Raw genomic sequence first — 27,115 nt, forward strand, 5'->3', positions numbered from 1 at the left:
AATCAGTACCAAAATATTATGCAACATTCTTCTCAGGAGGTAACCCAAAGTCCGATTTGTTGGGGTAACTAGAATTTTTGTTGTATTTGTACCATTTTTACTTACAATATAAAATGATTTCTTCTTAGGAATAAAGCCTATACATTTTGTGGTGGAGGTAATCATGGCTATGACAATGAGTTTAAAAGTATGGAGGTAAGGTGATTTCTTCTCAAAACGCATGTCCCACTGTATAGCCAACTACATATTTGCTGTAAATAAACCATACACTGTACTATATGACAATTTTTGCAATTTGATTTTTCTTACATGGGCATTCAGACATCTAACCCTGGAAATCTATTCTCTACAGAGACAATTTGCGCGGAGACAATCAAATGTTCAGACCAGCCGCAATTGTGCTTGCAAAGTCCTATGATTGTGCACCACCTTTAAGAGTCTAATACTTAGCCATGTCTCAGTGCATCTAAAAAATATAAGAGTCATATAAACGACAGTACCTAAACTAAACACATCATGGTGAGAAACAGAACTCTGCAGAGTTCACACAGCCTCATTAAAAGCACATGAGAACATAATCATCAGAAATTCCCTCATTTTTTACCAAGTATTTACATTTCAGATGGCATGTGTTCATAGAGAACATTAATCATATTTATTCTGTTGATACAGTATGTGTAAGGACAAATTAGTGCTTTACAATGAGGTAATATACCTTCATAATATTTTCCTTTGACAGCATCCTGTTTGTGTTCTTTAGAAGTGCTAGTCAGAAAGCATTAAGTGTTCTTCTATATTAGTCAGTTCAAAATCCCTTTCCTATTAAAAGAACAAAGGAAATGCCATACCAGAATAGACCATTGGTCCATCTAGTCATGTCTCCTGTCTCTTGCAGTGGTCAAGTTCAGGATGCTTGAGAGAAGCATAAACATTTCCATAATGCACTTCAATACTTTATACTTTTGAGGCACAATTTCCTGACCATAGCTAAGTGTCAGCCCTTAAAGTTTTTAATCCTAGTTATTTTAAATGCAAATGATATTATTAGTCATGTAAAAATTTATATAATTGATGGAATTTATTGGCTTATTTGCCTCAATGATATCCTGCTGCAGTAAGTTCCACAGTTTAAGGGCCATTTATACTAAGTATAAGAAGTATTTCTATTTATCCCTTTTAAATTTTGTTCCTTTAATTTCATTTGATGTCCTCCTGTCTTTGTTTTATGGAAAAAGATAAACAGAAGTATGTGTCTGGCCTTCTCTTCTTTGTTGGTAATAAGCTTCAGACCCATTCCATGTAACAGATATGTTTCAGGATTCAGTCCTTGTTCATCTATTCATCTACCCTGTTCTCAGTTTATGAATGAGTCTTTAATAGTATGTCCAAAACCTATATTTGGATGCTCATATTAACTCTTAGGCATATAAATGCTTAAGTGATGATTTGAGCATCCCAAAGGAGTATTTGGATTAAAACTCTGAGAATATTTGAGTGTATATCTATACCACAGAGACTATACCAGCATAGACTCACCCTGCATCAACAGAAGGGGTTTTTATGTTGATGCAGGAACACCACCTCCCTGAACTAAGTTAGCTATGTCAACAAAAGCCCTCTTCCATTGGTATAGCTGTGTCTACACTGGGGTTTATGTTGTCATAGCTATGTTGGCGAGGGGTGTGTTTTTTCACACCCTTGATTGACGTAGCTATGGTGATATAACTTCTCAGTGTAGACCCAGGCCTCAGGTGGAATCCTAAATTCAGCTGTGGTTTGGGATTCTGATAAACTAGTGACCAGCAGCCCAGATCATGGAACTTAGTTGCTGCAGCCATGCAGAGAAAAATGTTCTTAAAGTTTTATGTCTACACCGCATTTTGGAGTGAGCCTCCTAGCCCGGATTGATAGACTTGGGTTTGCAGTGCTTGTGCTAGTGCTCTAAAAAACAGCTATGTAGACGACACTTTGAAGTTGCGGCTCAGGCTGGAGCTCAGGCTCTGAAGCCTAGGGGGGAAGGGGTGGGGTTTGGAACCCAAGCTCCTGCCTGTGCCCCAACTTCAAAGCAGTGTCTGTGCAGCTATTTGTAGAGCACCAGTGTGAGCCCGAGTCTGTCTAACTAGGCTAGGAGGTGTGCTCCAAAATGCTCTGTAGCCCTACCCTAAGTGACTTAAAGAGAAGGAGTACCAATGGCACCTTAGAGACTAACCAATTTATTTGAGCATGAGCTTTCGTGAGCTACACGTTATATACACACAGAACATAAATCTCCTCACTGTATTTTCCACGGTATTCATCCGATGAAGTGAGCTGTAGCTCACGAAAGCTCATGCTCAAATAAATTGGTTAGTCTCTAAGGTGCCACGAGTCCTCCTTTTCTTTTTGCGAATACAGACTAACACGGCTGCTACTCTGAAACCTAAGTGACTTAGGCGCCTAAGGCCCCTTCTCAAAAGTGACTTTAGTGTTTAGGAGTGTAAATCCAGTCAACTGTTGTGAGATTTAATCTCCTAAATGCCTAAATCAATTTTGAAAATGGGACATAGGAGCCTAAGACACTTAGGGCTAGATTCACTTAGGCATTGTAACTTTTAGGCCCTAGAAAAACACAGGAACAACACAGCAATTCTCAAAGCCTGAGTTAGGTGCATAGGCTCTCTATAGAATGCATGCAGAGAGATAGGCACCTTCGTCTGAAATTCATAAAAGGCAGCACTCTAGGCAGGGAGCCATCTAGGATAGCCAATGGGAGATACTGATGACATGGGTGTGTACTCAGCCCTGACCCTCTCATGGAGATATGTGCCTGAGTATAGACTGCAGGCGGGGCGCTGGAACGAGGACAGGGAGGAGCCATGGGTGGAGGGGTTTTGGGGGTGAAGAGGCGGTATGGGCCTCAGGGGAAAGAGGTGGTGTGAGGGGTGGGGTCACGGTTCAGGTGCCGATGGCCTCCCCTCCGTTAGGAAGCTTCCACTGCCCCTGGCTGCAGGGAGGCGCCTACCTGCTTGTGACCCACAGCTGGTAACCTACTTTTGTAGTTAGGTGCCTAAGGCATTTTTTGCCAGACTAAATTCTGCTCTCTTACATCAGAATAATCCCACTGATATTAACTATTGTGACAGAGTGCAGAATCTGCCCCAATACTCTTAGTTCTTTTAAAATCTAACTCCTGTTGTTTTCTAGTTTGAATTCTTTTAGATAACAGCTTTTATTATTACAATCCAGGCCATCTTCATGGCACATGGCCCGAGCTTTAAAGGAAAAACTGAAGTGGAACCTTTTGAAAACATAGAAATTTATAATCTAATGTGTGGTGAGTATAGACAACCAGTACTGCAGCTAGTAATGCACAAGCAGGTTTTCAGATGCTAATATGTTATGAGCTAAGACAAAGATTACAGAAACATTAGTGAATACATCCAGAAACTAATAACACTGTACCAAATGCCTCGCCCCACCCACGGACATCACATTGGATTTCAAGCTTATGTATATTGGCTCACACTTATCAAGAAATTAGCTGCAAAGTAGGGAAATTTTCCTGATTGGAGACAGAATCATGAAGTGGAAAAGTGCTCCTAACAAATATATGTGCTGCAAATATTCATGAGCTCATATGGGAGCTCCTTGTGGCCATCTTGGGGCAGGAATCTTGCAGAGAGTTGCAACTCTTCGTCAGAATTTTAGATAGGCCACTGTATCCCAAAGTTTGAGGTGGAATTTTCTGTAATTTTTTTAACGATCACATAAAATGAAGCATTTCAGTGTTCCTCCTCATGTAATGTAATGGTCTCAAATAATGACACCTGTAACGTGGTTAAAATAATCAGACCTCATGCCTACACCACCACTTAAAAGTGTAAAAACTACCCAGAAATGACCAGCCTGCAACACCTTAATGCTTAACTTTACATAAAACATAGCAGATATGTTATACTGTGGAAACTATTAGACCCTCCATATTTAACAAATTGCAAACTCAACTGCCTGACTTATAAGCAATTGGTTAATTAAACAGGTTCTTCATTGTTTGTTGCAGTGCTGGATTATATTTTAAATATTTATTTCAGTTTTGTTTTTGTTGAATCCCGATTAACTCAACCGTTTATTATTCAGCGTTTCAATTATCCATGTGTGCATTTGTGGGTGCCCAAGTGGTTCAGGTAATTGAAATTCTGCTGTCATATTTAGAAGGAATGCATAAAGGAGTAGCTGTCAGGCAAATGAAACTCCTGGTATTTTCTTCTGTAGGGCATCAGGATGTTTTTGCAAAAATTTCAAATGTTTTGTAACCTGTTTAATCAGATCTGCTGCGTATTAAACCTGCACCAAACAATGGAACTCATGGCAGTTTAAATCATCTTTTGAAGACACCTTTCTATAACCCATCGCATTCAAAAGAAGAGTCACCTCCATCTTCATGCCCCTTTACCACATCAACTCCTCTGGATGGGTTAGGATGCACATGTGCCGCATTAGTAAGTAATGGGTCCAGAGTTTTTATTTAATCAATCAGAACATGAATTCTTCCTGAACAATCTTTTAATATTATATTTTACAGGCATTGGATTTGGAAGCAATAAATCAAAGATTAAATCTCACCTCAGAAGGAAGTAAGTTGTTGGAAATAAAAGGAGCAGGGGTGATGTAAAATCTATGCCCTTGTGTTTTTTTTTTTATTTTATATTATTGCTTTCAGTGGGACTATTTGCAGAGTAAAGTGCAACTGAAGGTAAGCAAGGATGACCAAATCTAGCCCATAATTAGTAATTTCCCCCTTTCTCTTTCCTGTCTGTGGAGAAGAGGTTGGCTGAGAATCTTTTACAGCAACAATTCTCCCTAGGGTCCTGATCCAAATCCAATTAAAGTCAATGGAAAGACACCTATTGTCTTCTGTGGGCTTTGGATCAGGCCCAAGGTACTTTAGGAAAACAGGAGATAAAACTACTATTCCCAGCCTTTCAGCCATCTCTTGCCCTTCATCTGTTCACATAATTTTGGGGAGCATAACTGGATTCTTTTGGTGGATGTTCTTGGCACTTGGTTTATATAACAAACTTCATAGTCAGCTAGGGCCTGATTCTTAGTTCACTGACACACTGACGTCCACAGAGCTGTATCAGTGTAAACTTAGCATAAATTAGAGGAGAATCAAGCCCTGGATTTTTGTGATATTTTCTCTGTCATATTTGAGTAACTTATGTATTTTAAACATATCGTGAAAAATATTGTTGCACAATTTCAAATATCCAGAAGTACAGATCCTTAAACATCTTTATACTTTATTAGATTGTACATATTTTAGTCAATTAAAACATTGCATTTGATGTATATTTTTGCTCATCCCATATGCCTTTCTGTCAAGAAAAATCTTTTCATAAGCACAAAATTCAGTAACTATTGTTTACATTCTAGTAAAGAAGGCGGAGACCTATAATTTGCCCTATGGCAGACCTAGAGTTCTACAGAAGCAAAACACCTATTGCCTTCTTCACCATCATCAGTATGTGAGTGGATACAGACACAACATCTGGATGCCACTGTGGAGTGCATACACTGTCAATAAAACTGTAGGTTATCAAATATACTTACCATTCATAATGGAATGACCCACTGTTCTGAAAATGCAGAGCATTCGTTAGGAAAATTGGTTATGAACCAGGGGACATTATATGACTCTTCCGGATTATTTCTTTCTTGCAATGTAATCTTTTTTCTTTTGAGAACAGAACAGGTTGAGTTTACTTGGAGTCTGGTAATGGAAAGGTGGAATTTTATTTTACTCCCCCAAAGCAATATAGTTCCAGGTTAGTGTTTGGTTCCAAATGGTGGCAGGGGGTTTAAGCAACATATTTGTAATGCTTTTTAAACACACCTGAATTGTCCAAATCTAGCGTATCTTGAAAAACAACCTGTATAATAACCAAAACTAATTGTACCTTGAATAACTTAAAAATTATTTTAAAATGTGGAAATGGCCACTTGATAGGGGCACAAAAGATACAAAGATTGAAGCACAACAGTTAAGTTGGTTCAACTAAACCTGTTTGTATAAAATGGGAAATAGGATAGGAAAGCAGAGGCACAGAACCTGCCTTACAGTCTGTGAGGACATTTACAGACCCAACACAGAGACTAATGGTGTGTCTATACGATAATTAAAAACCTGCAGCTGGCCCATGCCAGCTGACTCGAGCTAAGGAGCTCTTAATTACAGTGTAGACATGCGGGCTTGGGCTGCATCTCTCATGCTGTCATCTCACAGGGTCCTAGAGTCCAGCCTGCAGCCCAAGCCCGAATGTCTGCACTGCAATTCAACAGCCGAGCCCTGTGAGCCTGAGTCAGCTGGCATGAGCTAGCCATGGGTGTCGAAATTGCAGGGAATGAAGAAGCAGTACTGGGAAAAGCGGGCCCTTCCCTGCCCCTCCGCAGCTGTGAAGCATACTCCAAATGGAGGATCTGCTCAAAAGGGGACTCTGTCACTCTGGGATGGGGGTGGGTGGGTGGGGATGAGAATGAAGGAGAAGTAGTTGGTTTGCAGCTTTTGGAGGCAAAGCAACCCACAAGAAGGGGTCTGGACTGTGGCCAAGACCCAACTGGGAGCCTTTTCCCCCTTTTTTTTCTCCCTGTGGAGGGAAAATAACTGGGCTCTAGGAAGAGAGTCGAGGAATGCTTATCTGACTAACTGAACTGCTGACACTGTTTGGGAACTCCATGTTGAGGGGGCGCCCATGCATCAAATTGAATAGAGAACGGGGTAGCTCAAGGGAAGCTGGTCACTTGTATCAGGAAGAGGTGACCAGGACTATACTTGGGCCAGGTCCTGGGTCCCCCTGCGTCCTCTCCTCCCCCCATGCCAGGACTTTGCGGGATGGTGGGACTGTTGAGCCGTGGCCTGCCCACTAGGCCTGCTGGCCATTGAGTAAAAACTACTACACAGTCCCACAGGGCAAAGGAGGGGAATAGAATAAGAACAATGAGAGAAAATAATAATAAATGAGAAAATAAACACAACTAAAACCAAAAGATGAGTGCTCTCTCTTGGTCATTCAGTGGCAGTCATGCACATGGGCTCCAGTTTGTCTATCAGTCAGAAAAAAGTCAAACTATGATTTCCAAGAATGAGTCCTTGCAAGTTTTCTTATGCTTATTTTTGGCTTTCTCTGCCAAGAAAGCTTTCCAAAAATATACAAACTTACTGAATAGTTTCTACTAATGCAGTTTCTGTTGCAAATATATTCCGTGTATTTACAATTCCTTAGCAGTGTGATTGATATATGCTCTCATTATAACTGTGGATGGGTGAACCTTGTAGAGTTGCCCCCACTCCCCTGAAGATTGCAGCCAGGCACGACCCTGCACTTACCACATGGTAAGTGCAGTGACCCGGCCGCAGCCTGCTCCGCTCCCTTTTAAGCATGCCAAAAGCCTCATTACTTCTACCAATAGATGAATGCTAGGTGGCTGTAGTAACTGTATCTGCTTGTATGCTTTGGGCACCATACCATGGAGATGCCAAGGTCCATGGAAATAGTTTTCCTCTAAATGAGCAGTACATCCTGCGGTTACCTATAAGCTGGAGAAACAATGCTGTGTGGTTAGCAGTGCCTTTAGGCGGATGTGTTTCTGACTGCTAGACAGATACAGAGAGACTCAAGCAGGACAACAAAATGAAGCAGGCTGAGTCTTTACTGACTGTCACCTGGGGTTTCCCTCAGGTGGCTGGTTAATCAGGATCAGTGCAAAGGGGCCAGTGCAGGGCCAAAAATCTGGCTCAAAAAGTTCTTATATGTAATTTTCTTTGTGTGTGATTAGCAGTGTTATGAATGAACAATTCTTTCTGACTGGATATTAATAAGCTGTCACAAATATTTATATTATCATAATTACAGACAGTATACCAGTAACAGCAGCTGGATTTTCTGTTACCTGTGACTCTGATTCAGAGGAAAATCTGATTTAAACTATTGGTGCTTGGAATGCATTTCTGAGGTAACATACTCATCTCCTCGAGAGGAAGGAATTGGTTGCATCAAGCCACCCACCTCTCCCACCCAATCAGGATGTAACAGGCTGGAACACTAATTCTGTTGTGTAGAATTCAAAGCTACCATACCCTTTATAATATTTTGTTGGTTGTAAGTTGAATTTGCACTCTGGAACACTATAATTTTATTTGCCTTTCTGAGTTTGCTGTAGTTCCTCTGGATATGACTCTAGAGTGTGTTTGTAGATAAAGAAAATTACATGCAAGGGTTTTTTGTTTAGTATAAAAATATTGTAAATTAGATTAGCTTTTGAATCTTATCCTTAAAGAATAAAATCTTTACTGCACTGTGATGAAAACAGAATTGAGACTTGTTTGGTATTTTATGATTTATGGAAAAAAAGACCTTGGTGCTTTGGGTTTATGGGATCTTTGTTTTTTGTGGTTTAAGTATTTTTTCTGCTGGTATTACCCCAAAAATCCCCTCCTGGAAGTGGCTGAAAATTGACATGACAGACCACAACAGCTGCGGAATACTATATTTAGTTCGTCATGTGATGAAAATAAATTATGCATCTGGAAACATTAATTACTGGGTTGTTTAAAAAAATCTTATTCTTGTAACATGAACTGGAGAATGGATTGGGTAATTTTATCTATGGAGTAGTTTTCTAAAGTCACTGTAACTGTTTTTTCTTCACAGGTCACCATGGTTCACCATGTGACCTGAGATAGAGGAAATGAGAGAGGATACAGCTATAGATCCAGTGACAAAAGTCTTCTGAGTCTAACCTGTTGTAACAGATTGTCTGTCTGTGTAGCTTATGAAGAAAGAAAAGGATTACTTGTGGCACCTTAGAGACTAACCAATTTATTTGAGCATAAGCTTTCGTGAGCTACAGCCCACTTCATCGGATGCATACTGTGGAAAGTACAGTGAACGAGCCTCTGATAGTGTGGCTGATGTTATTAGGCCCTGTGATGGTGTCCCCTGAATAGATATGTGGACACAGTTGGCAACGGGCTTTGTTGCAAGGATAGGTTCCTGGGTTAGCGGTTCTCTTGTGTGGTATGTGGTTCCTGGTGAGTATTCGCTTCAGGTTGGGGGGCTGTCAGCCACACTATCAGAGGCTCATTCACGTGCACATCTACCAATGTGATATATGCCATCATGTGCCAGCAGTGCCCCTCTGCCATGTACATTGGTCAAACTGGACAGTCTCTACGTAAAAGAATAAATGGACACAAATCAGATGTCAAGAATTATAACATTCATAAACAAGTCGGAGAACACTTCAGTCTCTCTGGTAACACGATTACAGACATGAAGGTTGCGATCTTACAACAGAAAAACTTCCAATCCAGACTCCAGCGAGAGACTGCTGAATTGGAATTCATTTGTAAATTTGATACAATTAACTTAGGCTTGAATAGAGACTGGGAGTGGCTAAGTCATTATGCAAGGTAACCTATTTCCCCTTGTTTTTTCCTACCCCCCTCCCCCTTCCTCAGATGTTCTTGTTAAACCCTGGATTTGTGCTGGAAATGGCCCACCTTGATTATCATACACATTGTAAGGAGAGTCATCACTTTAGATAAGCTATTACGAACAGGAGAGTGGGTTTGTGTCTGTGTTGGGGGGTAGGGGGGTGGTGGGAAGAAAACCTGGATTTGTGCTGGAAATGGCCCACCTTGATTATTATACACATTGTAAGGAGAGTGATCACTTTACATAAGCTATTACCAGCAGGAGAGTGGGGTGGGGGGAGAGAAAACCTTTTGTAGTGATAATCACCCATTTTTTCATGGTCTGTGTGTATAAAAACGTCTTCTGTACTTTCCACAGTATGCATCCGATGAAGTGAGCTGTAGCTCACGAAAGCTCATGCTCAAATAAATTGGTTAGTCTCTAAGGTGCCACAAGTACTCCTTTTCTTTTTGCAAATACAGACTAACACAGCTGTTACTCTGAAACTTATGAAGAAAGAGATTTCTTAAAGAGGCTATCATGAGAGCATTGCTTAAGGGACCACTTCTTGATACATACATTCTGCCTAGCTATTGACCAATAGCAAATCTCCCATTTTTTTGGGACAGGGAAGTCATTGAGTAGGTTGTGGCTCAGCAACTCTGATAGTTTCTGAAGCCTTCCAGTTTCTTTGGCCATAGTCACTAGGGTGTGGGACAGACACTGCATTGATTGGATTAGCTGGGACTCTCCTTCGAGCAAAGGGTGAGGATAAATGTATCACTGATGCTTATTATAAACTTGTCAACAGCTTTTGATACTGCTGATCATGAGGTTTTGTTGATTTGGTTGTGGAACCTAGCAAGAGTGTTACAGAGCTGAGTGGTTCCTCTCTTATCTTTCTGAGAGAACACAGAGGTTATTTGTGGGTACTTATTTCTCCAACTTGAGAGTTCTCTCTTGCGAGGTACAATAGGGATCTATATTAACACTCTTCCTGCTCAACATGTAGATGAAGTGACTGGGAGAGTTAGTGAAGATATATGGTCTGTGATATATTCAATATTCAGATGACAACTTGCTCTGCATCTCTATTCTTTTGATTTGGCTGGAGCAGTAGAATAAATAACCCACTGTCTATATAAATTTGAGGCTTGGATGAGAATTACTGTGTATCTGGAGAGGAGTGAAATAATGTTGGTGGCTTAGGACAAGATGCCAGAACAGTTGGTGGGATTTATATTAGTTCCTCTGATTGGAGGATTTTGAATGCCATTTGTAGCCCAGATGCATGACTGAGATGTGGTATTAGATCTTGGGCTGTTCCTGGATGCTCAGGGAGCAGCCATAGTTATGAGCACACTCTCATCTGTGTGTGGTGAGAAAAAATGACACTTTCTGTCTAAGATGGCCCTTGCCCCATTTATTCGTGTGTTTGTCAACTTGTGATTAGATTCCTGTAATAAGCTTCTGTCAAGGTTCCTTCCCCACTCTGAACTCTAGGGTACAGATGAGGGGACCTGCATGAAAAACCCCCTAAGCTTATTTTTACCAGATTAGATTAAAACTTCCCCAAGGTACAGACTATTTTACCTTTTGCCCTTGGACTTTATTGCTGCCACCACCAAGCGTCTAACAGATATACAACAGGGAAAGAGCCCACTTGGAAACGTCTTTCCCCCCAAAATCCTCCACAAACCCTACACCCCCTTTCCTGGGGAAGGCTTGATAAAAATCCTCACCAATTTGCAAAGGTGAACACAGACCCAAACCCTTGGATCTTAAGAACAAGAAAAATTTTAATTGAAGAAATAGTAAAAGAATCACCTCTGTAAAATCAGGATGGTAAATACCTTACAGAGTAATCAGATTCAAAACATAGAGAATCCCTCTAGGCAAAGCCTTAAGTTACAAAAAGACACAAAAACAGGAATATACATTCCATTCAACACAACTTATTTTATCAGCCATTTAAACAAAACAGAATCTAATGCATATCTAACTAGATTGCTAGTAATAGGTTTGCAGGAGATCTGACCTGCATTCCTGCTCTGGTCCCAGCAAAAGCAACACACAGACAGAGAGAGCCTTTGTTTGTCTCCCCTCCAGCTTTGAAAGTATCTTGTCTCCTCATTGGTCATTTTGGTCAGGTGCCAGCGAGGTTATCCTAGCTTCTTAACCCTTTACAGGTGAAAGGGTTTTTCCTCTGGCCAGGAGGGATTTAAAGGTGTCTTACCCTTCCCTTTATATTTATGACAGCTCCACATAGGGCTACGTTTAGACACCATTCAGAAAAAGAAGCTATTAATAATGTTGTTATTAATCAGTTGATATTGATAATATTTATATTGATCAGTATTGATAAATGCAAAATAATACACATTGGAAAACGTAATTGCAACCATGCATATAAAATGATGGGGCCTAAATTAGCCCCTCTCTCAAGAAAGAGATCTAGGAGTCATTGTGAATAGTTCTCTGTAAACATCCACTCAATGTGCAGCGGCAGTCAAAAAGGTTAACAGAATGTTGGGAATCATTAGAAAAGGTATAGATAATAAGACAGAAAATATCATATTGCCTCTATTTAAATCCATGGTACACCCACATCTTGAATACTGTGTGCAGGATCTGGTTGCCCCGTCTCAAAAACGATATATTGGAATTAGAAAAGGTACAGAAAAGGGCAACAAAAATTATTAGGGGTATGGAACGGCTTCCATTTGAGGAGAGATTAATAAGACTGGGACTTTTCATCTTGGAAAAAAGATGACTAAGGGGGAATAAGATAGTGGTCTATAAAATTTTGACTGGTGTGGAGAAAGTGAATAAGGAAGTGTTATTTACTCCTTCTCATAACACAAGAACTAGAGGTCACCAAATGAAATTAATAGGCAGCAGGTTTAAAACAAACAAAAGGAACTATTTCTTCACAGTCAACCTGTGGAACTCTTTGCCAGAGGATGTTGTGAAGGCCAAGACTATAACAGGGTTCAAAAAAGAATTAGATAAGTTCATGGGTGATAGGTCCATCAAGGGCTATTAGTCAGGATGGGAATGTGCGACAGGGGATAGATCACTTGATGATTACCTATTCTGTTCATTCCCTCTGAAGCACCTGGCATTGGCCACCTTCAGAAGACAGGATACTGGGCTAGATGGACCATTGGTCTGACCCAGTATTGCCATTCTGATGTTCTTATAAATGCTTCCACCTGCTTGTTAAGTGGAGTTTCACACTGGAAACAATTCCACCTTTACACCAGGCTCTGCACTTCTCTAATAAGTTTCCAGATGTAATTGGATGTTAACCTACCAAGCCTTAAATAGTTTTTGGCCTGATTTCCTGAGAGATCATTTCTCTCCTCATGATGTACTACCCCAGTTAGTGGACATGCTTCAGCTGGAGTTCCTTGCAAGATGCAGGAGAGCACTGCTGGGGTGGGTGGGGAGGAAAGGTGTTGTCCATGGATGTTCTTGACTTTGGATCACAGTTTCCCCTTGAGTATGTCAGAGCCTCAATTTGTTAACTTTCTATACGTGCTGCAAACTCCATATTTCCCTCCAGGTTTTTGGAGAAGGTGGAGGTGGAGGGCTATAGTGATTTAGGTTAGAATCCTCATTGTGTCCCTGATGCTGCAATCAGATCTACTAACATTCAGGTTTGCACCCATGTGGATCCCTGTTGACTTCAGCAGGACACCCTCTGGGGCTAGAGGTTGAAATTAATGGATCTCAGTGCAGGATTGTGGCTTATATTTCCTGATGGATAGCTATTTATCCTTTACATTATATTTCTTCAATGTAATGCGCACCTAGAACATAGGATGGGCACCTACAGAGATTTTCATACAAAGTGGAAAAAAGAGGCACAAGCACGATTTCCCCCACTGCAGTTCACCTTTAACAGATCAAAAGTGATGTTGCACTACATCTGTCCTCTTCCTATCTGATAAAGGTTTATAAAGCTTAGGCTGCTTCCTAGATCATTAAAACAAAAAACACATAAAAAAACCTCAACATGTCGTGTTAAGAATAAAACAGAAGAAAGCTCATGAGTTGTGAATGATGGATCTAATTAATTATAGCCTCATATCAGATAAAATACCTTTCTTAACAAAACGGAGAAGAAATTAAATGGAAGTAAGAGCTGCTGCTGAAAAATAAAATACAGTTGTGCAGATAAAATACAATTCTGGTGTTGTCGTGGGTGCAATCCTAGCAGTTGTAAATACCGAAATTACAGTTGAAATGTTGTGGGTCAGCTCTTCAGCTGGTGTGAATTAATATTGCTTCATTGAAGTGGAAGGAGTTGTACTGATTTATAGCTGCTGAGAATCTAGTCCATACAGTTTCTTGGTGTCATTGCTTAGCCCATCTGGATATGGCTAAAATAACATCAGCCAGTATGTGATTCTCACATGTTAACTGCTCTGCAGTAGGAAGTGAATTTATTTTTAGAGAGCTGAATGGGCCAAACATGTCACCTTTTTGGGCTAAGATACTACCTTAGTCTTGCTACTACCATTTTACACCATGCTAAGGGTTTTCCCTAATTGGATTACTGAAAAACAGAAGGACCAAGGAAAAACACTACAGAAAACATAATTTTCCATTACTTGTATTGAGCTGATTCATTATGAAAATAGGAAAAGATTCAATGAAAACCATTCTAGGAAGTCACAAACCATACAGGGTATAAGGTTAGCCACAACTGTGGGTGTAACACTATTTCCCCCCTTTTTCTTTTTAGCAGGCAGACGCATCTTCACTTCCTTCCACTATTCCAGACTGTCTGCGGGCTGATGTTAGAATCCCGGCTACTCAAAGCCAAAACTGCTCTGACTACCAGCTAGACCTGAACATCACCCACGGCTTCCTGTATCCTCCCAGTCAGTAGGATTCTTTTTATAGCTAGTGTTTAGAAAGTCTTAATCAGCTGGATGTGGGTTTGTGTTTAAAGCATATCTAAACACCAAAGCAACCTGCCTGGGATAAGTGTGCTGTGCAAAATAAATAAATAAATAAAGAGGTTTCCAGTGGCTGTGCATTAACCAAAAGCAGTAAAATTACTATTAGAAAGTCAATACATTTTGCAGCAGCCACCCACATATCCATGGTAATCCTGCCCAAATATTTTCAGTTCAGAAGATTTAGGTTTACTTTAAAAATGGAAGATATGCTGGCTGTGATGAAAGCTGACCAGAATGACATAAAGAGACCAGAGTGGAGTCAAGAATCTGGCCCATGCTGTGTCACTCCATGTAAATTTTGATTTTTTTTATGTTAGGTTTGATATATTGGAAGGGTTAGTTTTGCAACAGTCAAACAGTAGTTGTCAGCCCATAGCCCTTTTTTCCCATCACAAAGGTACCACACAATTTGGTGCATGTGAGCAGCCTTGTCTTGGGGGACCTGCTTCCCAGTGGAAAAAATGTATATTCTAGAATAGTTCATTGAAATATAAATAGATCAAGTAAATGCATCTATTTTTTAAAATATATAGGTTGCTAAAAGCTGAATAGGCTTGAGGCAGTAAACAAAATCCTAGGGAACAGATGTGACATACTTTGTGCTAATGGTTCCTCCCTGACATTCCTCACAGATTACATTTTTCTGAGAAATTTAAAGGAGGGAGACCTTTTATTGGGGTGTAAGGGATATTTTTGTTGTCTATCCCAGGGTAATATTTTCCAGTATAACAGAACAAGCCCCCAATCCTGTTCAAACAGCTGCGTGTTTGTATATATAATTATGTATTATTTATGTATGTATATTTATATAGTTCACTTATTAATGTGAGATTTTAATTACCTGCAATAATTTGCCTTCAGTCTGCAGGGATACGTAAACTGAACATTGAGAAACATCTTCCTATATATCAGTCATTAATGCATGTTTCGGTTTTTTTACAGATTTCAATGCAACTGGTCCAGAACAATATGATGCCTTACTTACCAGCAATATTGTGCCCATGTATGAAGAATTCAAAAGTAGGTTCTCAAAACCTGAACCTCAAAAAATGCTGAACATTTTCCTGCAGTTTATTAAATGATAATTGACTAAAGAAAATTAAGAAAAAATTAAAAGATTTTAAAAATTCTTTTCTTAACTGATCATATTCAGTATATCCAGATCGAGTACAATTGCACTAAAAAGTGGAAAGGAGTATTTGTGGCACCTTAGAGACTAACCAATTTATTAGAGCATAAGCTTTCGTGAGCTACAGCTCACTTCCTCAGATGCATATCGTGGAAACTGCAGCAGGCTTTATATATACACAGAGAATATGAAACAATACCTCCTCCCACCCCACTGTCCTGCTGGTAATAGCTTATCTAAAGTGATCATCAGGTGGGCCATTTCCAGCACAAATCCAGGTTTTCTCACCCTCCACCCCCCCACACAGATTCACTCTCCTGCTGGTGATAGCCCATCCAAAGTGACAACTCTTTACACAATGTGCATGACAATCAAGTTGGGCTATTTCCTGCACAAATCCAGGTTTTCTCACATCCCCCCCACCCCCATACACACACAAACTCACTCTCCTGCTGGTAATAGCTCATCCAAACTGACCACTCTTCAAGTTTAAATCCAAGTTAAACCAGAACATCTGGGGGAGGGGGTAGGAAAAAACAAGAGGAAACAGGCTACCTTGCATAATGACTTAGCCACTCCCAGTCTCTATTTAAGCCTAAATTAATAGTATCCAATTTGCAAATGAATTCCAATTCAGCAGTTTCTCGCTGGAGTCTGGATTTGAAGTTTTTTTGTTTTAAGATAGCGACCTTCATGTCTGTGATTGCGTGACCAGAGAGATTGAAGTGTTCTCCGACTAGTTTATGAATGTTATAATTCTTGACATCTGATTTGTGTCCATTTATTCTTTTACGTAGAGACTGTCCAGTTTGACCAATGTATATGGCAGAGGGGCATTGCTGGCACATGATGGCATATATCACATTGGTGGATGTGCAGGTGAACGAGCCTCTGATAGTGTGGCTGATGTTATTAGGCCCTGTGATGGTGTCCCCTGAATAGATATGTGGGCACAATTGGCAACGGGCTTTGTTGCAAGGATAAGTTCCTGGGTTAGTGGTTCTGTTGTGTGGTATGTGGTTGTTGGTGAGTATTTGCTTCAGGTTGCGGGGCTGTCTGTAGGCAAGGACTGGCCTGTCTCCCAAGATTTGTGAGAGTGTTGGGTCATCCTTTAGGATAGGTTGTAGATCCTTAATAATGCGTTGGAGGGGTTTTAGTTGGGGGCTGAAGGTGACGGCTAGTGGCGTTCTGTAATTTTCTTTGTTAGGCCTGTCCTGTAGTAGGTAACTTCTGGGAACTCTTCTGGCTCTATCAATCTGTTTCTTTACTTCTGCAGGTGGGTATTGTAGTTGTAAGAAAGCTTGACAGAGATCTTGTAGGTGTTTGTCTCTGTCTGAGGGGTTGGAGCAAATGCGGTTGTATCGCAGAGCTTGGCTGTAGACGATGGATCGTGTGGTGTGGTCAGGGTGAAAGCTGGAGGCATGCAGGTAGGAATAGCGGTCAGTAGGTTTCCGGTATAGGGTGGTGTTTATGTGACCATTGTTTATTAGCACTGTAGTGTCCAGGAAGTGGATCTCTTGTGTGGACTGGACCAGGCTGAGGTTGGTGGTGGGATGGAAATTGTTGAAATCATGGTGGAATTCCTCAAGGGCTTCTTTTCCATGGGTCCAGATGATGAAGATGAAGACTTTGGGGAGATTCTTTCCCCTCACTACTCTCTTTGAACCACTCAGGGTGGTGCTGAGGAGGTAGAGACTGGCTGCAAAGCTGTTGCTGGGGATTCTCCTGGTATGGGGGAAGTCACCAGTAGATACACAGATGGAGTGCCTGGCTCCTCTTTTATCTTCTCTTGACCCCATGCAGGAGGAGAAGTAGGCAGACTGGAATTAGTAACTAGCTCTGTGACACTGCCCCTGCTTCACCATGCAGAATCTCAGCGAACCAGAGAATCTGGACCTTTATTTGGAAAATGCATATCAGGCAGATGTGCTTGTGTACAACTACAATGAACCCTGTTATTCCCATCCATCTGTCCTTGCTTCTGGCTATTAGAAACCATGAGCTATGACTTGTCTACAGATGCATGTTTTGTCTAATAGTCCAGGGCTGGTTTTCTAAGACAAAGGAGAAATATAGAAAATACTACAGCAAGTAACAGAAAAAAGAAAGAAAATAAAAATGACTGGACTGCTTTTCACAGTTCATTCATATCCCATTCGCTCATACCACATAAAGCAAAGAAACCCAGAACAGCAAAGTGACCTGAATCCCTAAGGGAAAATAAATAACTAGAGATGGAACACCCTGTCACAAGAAATATAAAACTCACTGGCCAGTTACTGCAGACTATAGATTACAGGTATATCAGTAACAGGTAAACATAAAGAGTATATTTTTAGCCACACTGTCCATAACTGTGCACCTTTTATCACTAGTTTACATTGTAAAGATAAATGTTTAATTAAATGACATAAGTAAAATAAGTTAAATGGCCCACTGGTATTTGAAATGTGGTCAGTTGACTCAGACTAGTTCCTATGAATAAATATCCACATCCCAAAAAACACCATCTCAGCGAGCACCAGTTGGCACCATTGTCGGTAGTCTCAGCAGAGAGGCCAAGAACTGCTAGGTATTGAAAATAAACTGTCCTCTCAGTTCAAGAGTTGTTCTTTAAAAATTCAGCTTGAGGCATATCGCTGGACTGTGTGGAGAAGCTTGCAATGGCATAGCCTTTACCACACCTCTTCCATAGGTGAACAGAGTACACTGATTGTGTCAATACAATAGTTTCCCTCTAAATCTGCTTAAGTGAAATATTTAAAAAATATATAAAATATAGAAGAAGTGACAGTTTAGCCTGGACGAATGTGCTACGTTTTCATTCTTTGCCTATGGCAAAAAGTGAAAAAATATTCACATGATCATTAATGTAATAGAGGTAGAGCATTTTGGAACGGGTATTAATTATGTTCAACTGTCATTTTAATGACAGAGATATGGAACTATTTCCATGATGTGCTGCTTCTAAAGTATGCTGCGGAGAGGAATGGACTGAATGTGATCAGCGGACCAGTGTTTGATTACAATTATGATGGCCATTTTGATGCTCTTCATGAAATTACACAGTAAGTACAAAAAGGTAACAGAGAAAGGTCACACTCTGGCTTATTTCAGATATATTTGCTGTTATGGTTTCCATTTTCCAACCATATTTCATTCCATTCCAGCCATATTCGTTCAGGCTGAATGACTTCTGTTATAGGTTAAGAGAAACAAGAAAGATCAAAAGTAAAGTATCCATGAGAGGAGCACAGAGTATATCCTCTCATATAATGCTTACTCACAAAATGGCAAAATCCTTGGGAACTTAATATTGCAATACAGAGAAAATCGTCATAACAATTACATACCTAGAGACAGACACTATACACACATATCAGATAAACAGTGTGCTAACCACATGCTGTTGCAGGTGCATGGGATATAAGATGGCAACCCTGATCTGGTTCCCATGGAAACGCAGGGGGAGCCCACTTTTTGGGGGGGCCTCTGCAACATTGGGACATAAAAATGGCCATACTGGGTCAGAACAATCACCCATCTAGCTCAGTATCCTGTCTCTGACAATGCCCAATGTGAGATGCTTCAGAGGGAATGAATAGAACAGGGCAATTCTGAGTGATCCATCCCATGTCATCCAGTCCCAGCTTCCAGCAATTGGATGTTTAGGGACATCCAGAGCATGGGGTTGTGTCCCTGACCTTCTTGGCTAATAGGTTGTAGAACTGATGTCATTGGAGATGCTGTATTCAAAGCTAGACTTAATACCACATCTAACAAGGATGTCTTGGGAATAGTGAAATCAGTTCTGTCATGATGCAGGAGGGTGGACTAGATGACAGGCTGGAGATTCCTCCTAACTAATATGCTGTAATACCCAGACAACCACATAACACTGTCTACAATTTTTCACAAACATGTTTCATTCTGCATGTTAAATCATGCTATGTATAAAGTGCCTGTCAGTGGGAAGTGAGGGTATACAGCACATCCAGGAGTCACTCAGCACCTCAAAGAATTAGGCCCTACTACATAGGGATGACTATCATTTTTAATTTTGGGGAAATTTTTAATTTGTGAATCCTAAAAGGATTTAGCTTTCTACAACAGGTTACCAGGTGTCATTTTCTTCATGGCAGTTCAGGTTAGGCACTGTCAACCCACCCTGCCACACTAATTTTCTCTTTAATTTTTGCAAATTAAACTTCATTATATTCTAAATTGTTAACAGAATGAAATGCAAATATGGGGCTCAATCCTGCAAGGTGCAGTGCATTTTGGTTTTGATCCAGCAAAGGACTTCAGCACATGCTTAAGTTTAAGCATGTGAGTAGTCCGTTCGATTTCAGTGGGACAATCACATGCTTAAAATGCTTTTAGAGCGTCTCACCTTGCTGGAGTATTCAGTCAAACATATATATATATATATATATATATATATATATGGAGAATACTGGAGTATTCAGTCAAACATATATATATATATATGGCTGTTTTCAAGTTTTTTTAAAAAGGTTAAATTCTGCATTGAGTGTATATATACATACCATACAATCCCATTCACTTCAGTTCTTGTACAGTATATTATCTTTTATGCCAGGGGTGGGCAAACTACAGCCCAGGGGCTGCATCTGGCCCTTCAGACATTTTAATCCAGCCCTCGAGCTCCTGCCAGGGAGAGGGGCCCAGGGCTTGCCCCGCTTCAGCCGGGGAGCGGGGTTGGGGGCTTACCCTGCTCCGTGCGTGCCATGCCTCCACGCGGCTCTCAGAAGCAACAGCATGTCTCCCCCCAAGCTCCTATGCATGGGGGCAGCCAGGAGGCTGGGAACCACGGCCAATGGGAGCTGCAGGGGTGACGCCTGCGGACAGGGCAGCGCACAGAGCTTCCTGGCTGTGCTGCTGCATAGGAGCTGAAGGGAGGACATGCTGTTGCTTCCAGGAGTTGCTTGAGGTAAGTTCCGCCAGGAGCCTGCACCCATGACCCCCTCCCACACCCCAACCCCCTCCCCCAGCTCCGATCCCCCTCCCACCCTCCAAACCCCTTGGTCCCAGCCCAGAGTACCCTCCTGCACCCCCAACCCCTCATCCCAGCCGCACCCCATGCCCACACCCCCAGCCAGAGCCTTCAGCCCCCCCACACCCAACTCTCTGCCTCAGCCCAGAGTTTCCTCCCTCACACTGAACTCCTCATTTCTGGCCCCACTCCATAGCCCGCACCCCCAATCGGAGCCCTCACTCCCTCCCACACCTCAACCCCCAATTTCATTAGCATTCATGGCCCGCCATACAATTTCCATACCCAGATGTGGCCCTCAGGCCAAAAAGTCTGTCCATCCCGTTTTATGCCCTTGATGATCAAACTTACCCCTTAATTAACGTTCTTTTATAGGCATATAAACAACACACAAATCCCTGTCCCGACCCACTACTTTGTGGTGCTGACCAGCTGTAAGAACCAGTCCTATACGCCACTGAACTGTGTGGGCTCCTTGGATGTTTTGTCTTTTATCATTCCTCATCGACCTGACAACAGTGAAAGCTGTGCTGTAAGTATGGTTTTGTGCATGTCTCTGCACAGTGTGTGTGCATGAGCTGTGATTTCTACAGAATTGCTTCTGGGGGAAGTCTTTAGATTCCTGTGTATTTAACTCAGTCATTCTTGATTTAATCAAAAAACAGTCAAGAGTGAAGGCTGGAACTAGTGGCAGCTTGTGAGGGGCTTGTTCATGTTGTCAAGTGAGTGGTAGCAGCTGTAAATTGCAAAGATTGTTGGGCGGGTGAGAAGCTGGGGCAGCAGGGTGTGGAGCAGGTAAGGCAGACAGAAGAGAGTGAGACAGCTAAGTAGAAAAGCAGCTAGCCAGCCATGCAGGAAGAAAGGAAGGATCCTGTGGGTCTGATGGACTCAGAGCAGCTATCATTCAGCAGTTGGCAGTGGGGAGTATGTAGCAGGGCTGGGAAGAGCTACAGATTAGAGGTGACTTAGATCAGCTCTCTCTCTATGTATAGGGTGGGATCACTGCAGCTTTCTGAAGAATAAAACTTGTTCTTTGACCATTTTAATGGTGTAATAGCATTAGCAGGCTTACTCCCTCCAGCATAGCTAAGGAAAATATTACTCCTTATTTGTCTTTGGCTGACATCAGATAGTGTACTTTTACATGAATGCTTCTTCTGAGATTTAAATTAATAACCAATAACCTTGATGTTTAGAGATACACTACCAATACATAGTAAATAGGAGATGATCATGGAAAAATAAGTTACCATCCTTTTATGAAAAAAACTCTATAGTAATAGTACAAACATTATAGTGTTTTGGACCATTACTCTTTATATTTTAGTTTTCTTTGATTTTTTTGAGGGGGGGCAGTACTTAATGTAGACAGTAGATAAGACTATACTGATTTGTAAGTGCAAGTGGAAATGTGATTCCACCATATTTTATAGTTCAATGGCCATCGAAACGTCAAGAAACCATTTATCAGCAGCATTTTGCTTCTTTGTCACTTCTGTTTGCTTACAATCCTCTCCCAAAATACAGGTTATTCCTCAAAAGATGGATCTGGGGTACTGGAGTTATACTATACATTCTATTCTCACACTCCACTGTTCAGCCAAAATAATCAATTAAGTAGAGTGTAACTAATTGGAAACAGCAATATCTGTTCAGTAGAGTAAATTGATATCAGGAAGGAGAGAAAACATTCATTTGACCCTATTCAAACCAGACACCCAAATGCAAGACTACAGAGATTTTCAGGAAGAGTGGAAAGAGCTTTTTCAAGTGAAGGACCTTATGCCGTACAAGGCTATTCTGTTGTTTGGTAACATGTGAAGGAATAACCAGTGTTTGAACTTTGCTCGTTTTGCTTTGGCAGGATGGGAAACCGGCGTCCCAGTGGGTTGAAGAAAGAGTTTGGGCTCATGCAGCACATATTCGAGATGTGGAACTTGTAACTGGGCTTGACTTTTACCAGGACAGAGATCAGCCTCTCTCTGAAATTTTACAGCTGAAGACGTTTTTGCCAACATTTGAGACTATCATTAACTGAGCATGTGTCAGTAACTTGGACAAATAAATCTAAGTAAATCAATGTTTCTTTCAAAGAAAAAGCTACCACAGCTCTTCAGTTGATCAAGAAAACAAACGTTGTAATAAAAGAAACATAATTTTATTTACTTTTTCTCAAATTTTCAGTCTTTTGTCATTTATTTAGTGTGGCATTGAAAGGGGTAGTTTTAATTTGTTGACTGCCAGGTAATTTTATTTTAAAAATTACTACAAATATTTAGTCTAGAGAAACAAGAGCTGGTAGGCCAGCTCCTTCTAGTTGTTTTTTTTTACTGCCAACTCTGGGATGTGGTTCTCACTATTTAGTCACAGTGGTTCTTTTACATACCTTACAGGACACCAGGATCAAGACCAAGCAAAATAATCATAGTTATTAACCAGGGCTATATTTTTTTATTAAAGGAAAAGAAATCATTAAACAAACAAACACAAATGATCAACTGTTTACCTCCATTACAGTGTCTTCTGTATGGTCTCTCCGTGGAGAGCTTTTAATGGAGATTACACCCTAGAGAGTGAACTGCCTCTCTGGGAGGGGACACTTTTCTCTTAGTATACTTTGGTCTTAACTTACCATTTTCTCAAATTATTATGAAGTCATTTTAGTATCTTATTAGATACTTAAAACTGGTCATGTATTGGCAAAAGAATTTAAGGGAAGTGAAGCTTGTCTAATTATTGTTAATAATAATCTAAACTACTTACTTTGCCAAACTATAAACTATCTTAACTAGGTCCTATGAAACTGAAGGTTTTAAATTAGTTACTTAGAAGAAGCCATTTAAGGAGCTGTCTGAAAACAGGCCAATTGTAGATATTAAGAAACCTAACTCCACTTACATCCCAGTATTCCTCTGTTTAGCTCCTGTCTCCTCTCCAGGAATACATGGTCTAACCACCCGATGATTAACTGGAGAAGCTGATAGTTTTTTAAGGCTGTGTCTACACTGTGCACCTTCCAATGGCACAGCAGTGCCGCTACAGTTGTCAGGTAAGCAGTGTATCTGCTCTTTGTTGCTGGGAGGGCTCTCTCCCAGTGACAAAATAAAACCACCCCAAACGACGGGCAGGAACTTCATCAATGTGACAGTGTTTCCTGCCGACAAAGCGCTGTCCACACCAGCACTTTTCGTCATTAAAACTTTTGTCATTTTTTTCACACCCCTTAGCTATGAAATTTTTAACTACAGAAGTGCAGTGTAGACATGGCCTAAGTTACAACAGCATTTCAATATTCCAACAAAATCATTAGAAGAGTTTTAAACCTAATTCCTTGGCATATGTTAGTTAACTTCTTCTCACCAATCGATTTTCAAGCCTTTGCGGGAGGTTTTCCTTGGGTAGATTTCTTCTTAAGTCTTCTTTGTTTTTCTTATCTGTCTGTGGTGGCTGGCTTGTGGAGTGCTGTTTGAGCAGGGTAGCAGAGGGGTTTTGTACCCTTCAGTGTTTCTATACCCTTCTCCTTCCTATGTTAATGAATTATAGGGGGGAGAACGGGATCACCTCTTTCAGGTTTGATTACATTCAAAGTTGGTTGTTGTCATCCTTTCATTGGTTTCTTGCCTTCAGTGTTGGCTTAGGGCTTGTCTACACCGGAACTGTTTCAGCGGCACAGCTGCATCCCTGAGGGGTTCTCCTGTACGTGGAGGTAATCCACCTCCCCAAGAGGCAGTAGCTAGGTTGACAGAAGAATTTTTGTCTATACCAGGGGTTAGGTTGGCTTAACTACGTCTCTCAGGGATCTGGATTTTTCACACTCCTGAGTAACATAGCTGGGTCAACCTCACTTTTTAGTGCAGGCCCTGTCTTAAGTGACACTTTCAGGTCCTGCATATGCAGTCTGTTTTAACGCATATGCAACCTTTCTTTACTTGCCTTTGTTCTTCTTGTGTCAGCAAAGCATCAGATAACTTTCAAAGCTAGCTTTAACTCTTCTTTTTTTATTATTCAGTCCATTCTCTGAGATACTGTTGCAATTTTATTAAAATTTGACAGGAAATGACATTCTGTTTTCAAAAAGGCCAAACACTCCTGATCTTCTTTTTAAGAATTTTTTAAAACTGTTTTGAGAACTAAAATTAAATAACTTTTAGAAAGTTGTTGTTTTTGGCTTAGTTTAAGTTGTTAATGCTAATTTTGGGGATGATGATTTTCTTGTCTTCCTGAATTAGGTGAGGACTTGCTTGTGAACTGTCAGTAACTAATTAATTCCCCATTACTATAAAGATTCTATACTTAAATGACTTCTTTCACAGCTTAGTTTAGCTAGGTCATTAGATTCCATGGTGGAACACAAAAACATTTTTACTGTTTACACAGCAAAGACATTAGGGACTTTGCATTTAGCTACATATTTACAAGTATGCATTTCACAGAGTTTTGTCATAACATTTAAGAAATACACAAAAGTTTTTCTCCAGTATAATAGTAGGTTTTCTTGCAAGAGGGTGGGTGTTGGTGGAGCCCACTTTGCCTAGATTTGTTGCACTGATAACATACCCTACATTCCTTTCATATTCATGTTTCTTTCTAAAAGATGAATGTTTACATGCTTGATTTACTTGTTCATAGAAGATAGAAATTTAGAAGGTTTCTATTTCTTTGATTCGCTTAACATTTTGTAACTACTAGCTAAACATAAATATTGTTATATCTCCAATCATCCTAGCTATGGCATTCTTGTAGCTAATCTTTGTATTCAGTAAAAGTGCAAACAAGTTTAGAACAACTTAATTTTTATTGTTATAATAATTGTATTCATTTTGCATCAATATTGAGGTTTCTCCCCCACATTAGCTTTGATTTGGTTTGTGCAAACTGGATAAGAACAATTCAAGATAAGTCAAATCCTCATTTCTGAGCCAGCCTTTTAATATACGCCAAATTTTATATTCCTGAGTCTCTTAAAAACTGCAAATCATAGAATCATAGAATATCAGGGTTGGAAGGGACCTCAGGAGGTCATCTAGTCCAACCCCCTGCTCAAAGCAGGACCGATCCCCAATTAAATCATCCCAGCCAGGGCTTTGTCAAGCCTGACCTTAAAAACTTCTAAGGAAGGAGATTCCACCATAATCTATGTTGTAGGTTTACAGAGTAAAATGGTTGTGCTAGAGAGACCTTGGCATTGCAAATCATATGAAAGACTATTTCTGTAATGAAGACCAAGGGAAAACCAGTTTGATAGACTGTTTTTCCACTTCTATATGTCAGCAAACCTGCCGTTTTCTAATACCATTCTGTGATACTCTGTTACCTGTATTTTCTTCTTCTATGAATTCAACTACACGGAGGCGGTGGGGGTGGGGGGTTGAGATCCCAGTTGCAATGTAGGTATAAATGGCAGGTAGATGACCAGCTGTCTGACTTGTAGGCACTATCAAGTAGTCAGTCATGATTATCAATATTGGAGCCTGTAATTGAGTCTCCAAGTTGCAATGTCTATTTTAAAACTGACTTTCAAGTACACACAGAACAGATAGGACCTTGTTTTAAGGCCTCTTCTGAGAGACCCATACTTACACATAAACAAGCTCAGTGGTATTTAATTTCTCCTTTTCCACAAGGATGAAGGTCTGAGTCAAACCTGATGGGATTTGAATGTGTGGTTAGACCACAAAGCTATCTTCTTTAACATATAATTATATTTCAATCTGCGACATTTGGGCACCCACATCTTCTGTTTCCTCACAAGAGAACAACACCACCACGCCACTCCTGGTGGCAGAACCATCTTTTTGAGCACACAAGTTCATGTTCAACATAGGGTAAATCTCACTCCTAATTTAGTCAATGGACATTCGTATTCTATAAAAATGATTTAGGCATGCAAATTACTCATTCCAAATCATAAAATTAATTTCAAAAGTGAGAATAAATCTGTTTTTAAGTACAGTTATGCGCAAAGCATGGGCACTTTAAAAATCTGTATCTATATGTTCAGAACTGGCCAAACTATGTTTTTCAAAGGTTGTTCAGACTTTGACACATATGTTGTAGTATCTGTTATTCCTGAAAATCTCAGATTTTTTTTTTAAAAAAATTATCTAACACATGAATGTCTTTTAAAACACACAGCCCTGCACAGCTGGTACTTAGTTTTTGAACAGATAGTGCTTTTGTGATTTATCCTCAGCATGAGAGTTGCCAGCTGATGGCTGTTTGGTGGTATGTGTGAAAGAAGCTAGTGACTTTAGTCCAGTTCCTCGTTGTAAGATATCCATATCACAGCTGGCACCTTAGATGGCAGTTCCAGCAGAGGCCCAGGGTTTGAACTTCCTTCTCATGTCTGGAGATGTCCCCTTTAGGGGCTTGTGCATCACTGAGGGGGCATTCATCTACTCAGCATAGCAGGCCCCAATTCAAGACTGAAAGAGAAAGTGTGTGTGTGTGTGTGTGTGTATAATCTTTTTCCACTGTTCCTGTTTCATTTGTCAAGGAATCTAGGTCTTCGAATAGAAATGTGACACCTGTCATAAGTGCT

At 40.5% G+C, this 27,115-nt stretch overlaps 1 protein-coding gene across 5 annotated transcripts in view; it reads left to right on the plus strand.

Annotated features, from left to right (window-relative positions):
• Window positions 1–22,751, plus strand: part of ENPP3 (ectonucleotide pyrophosphatase/phosphodiesterase 3) — an 86,070-nt gene extending 63,319 nt beyond the window's left edge. Inside the window, exons 16-25 of one of the 5 annotated variants that reach the window (XM_073337330.2) lie at window positions 129–195; window positions 3,226–3,313; window positions 4,306–4,478; window positions 4,562–4,613; window positions 5,416–5,570; window positions 14,209–14,347; window positions 15,371–15,448; window positions 18,493–18,625; window positions 20,950–21,106; window positions 22,439–22,751. In XM_073337330.2, coding sequence (XP_073193431.2) covers window positions 129–195; window positions 3,226–3,313; window positions 4,306–4,478; window positions 4,562–4,613; window positions 5,416–5,570; window positions 14,209–14,347; window positions 15,371–15,448; window positions 18,493–18,625; window positions 20,950–21,106; window positions 22,439–22,612 — 1,216 coding nt within the window. In that variant the 3' untranslated portion in view covers window positions 22,613–22,751. Of the gene's footprint in view, window positions 1–128; window positions 196–3,225; window positions 3,314–4,305; window positions 4,479–4,561; window positions 4,614–5,415; window positions 5,571–14,208; window positions 14,348–15,370; window positions 15,449–16,354; window positions 16,454–18,492; window positions 18,626–20,949; window positions 21,107–22,438 lie in introns of those variants that run through there. The other 4 variants (XM_073337331.2, XM_073337332.2, XM_073337333.2 and 1 more) reach the window with 4 other exon arrangements.
• The last annotated feature ends 4,364 nt before the right edge of the window (window positions 22,752–27,115 follow it).

Source organism: Lepidochelys kempii, chromosome 3 (assembly GCF_965140285.1).
Source record: "Lepidochelys kempii isolate rLepKem1 chromosome 3, rLepKem1.hap1, whole genome shotgun sequence".
Classification (NCBI taxonomy): domain Eukaryota; kingdom Metazoa; phylum Chordata; order Testudines; family Cheloniidae; genus Lepidochelys; species Lepidochelys kempii.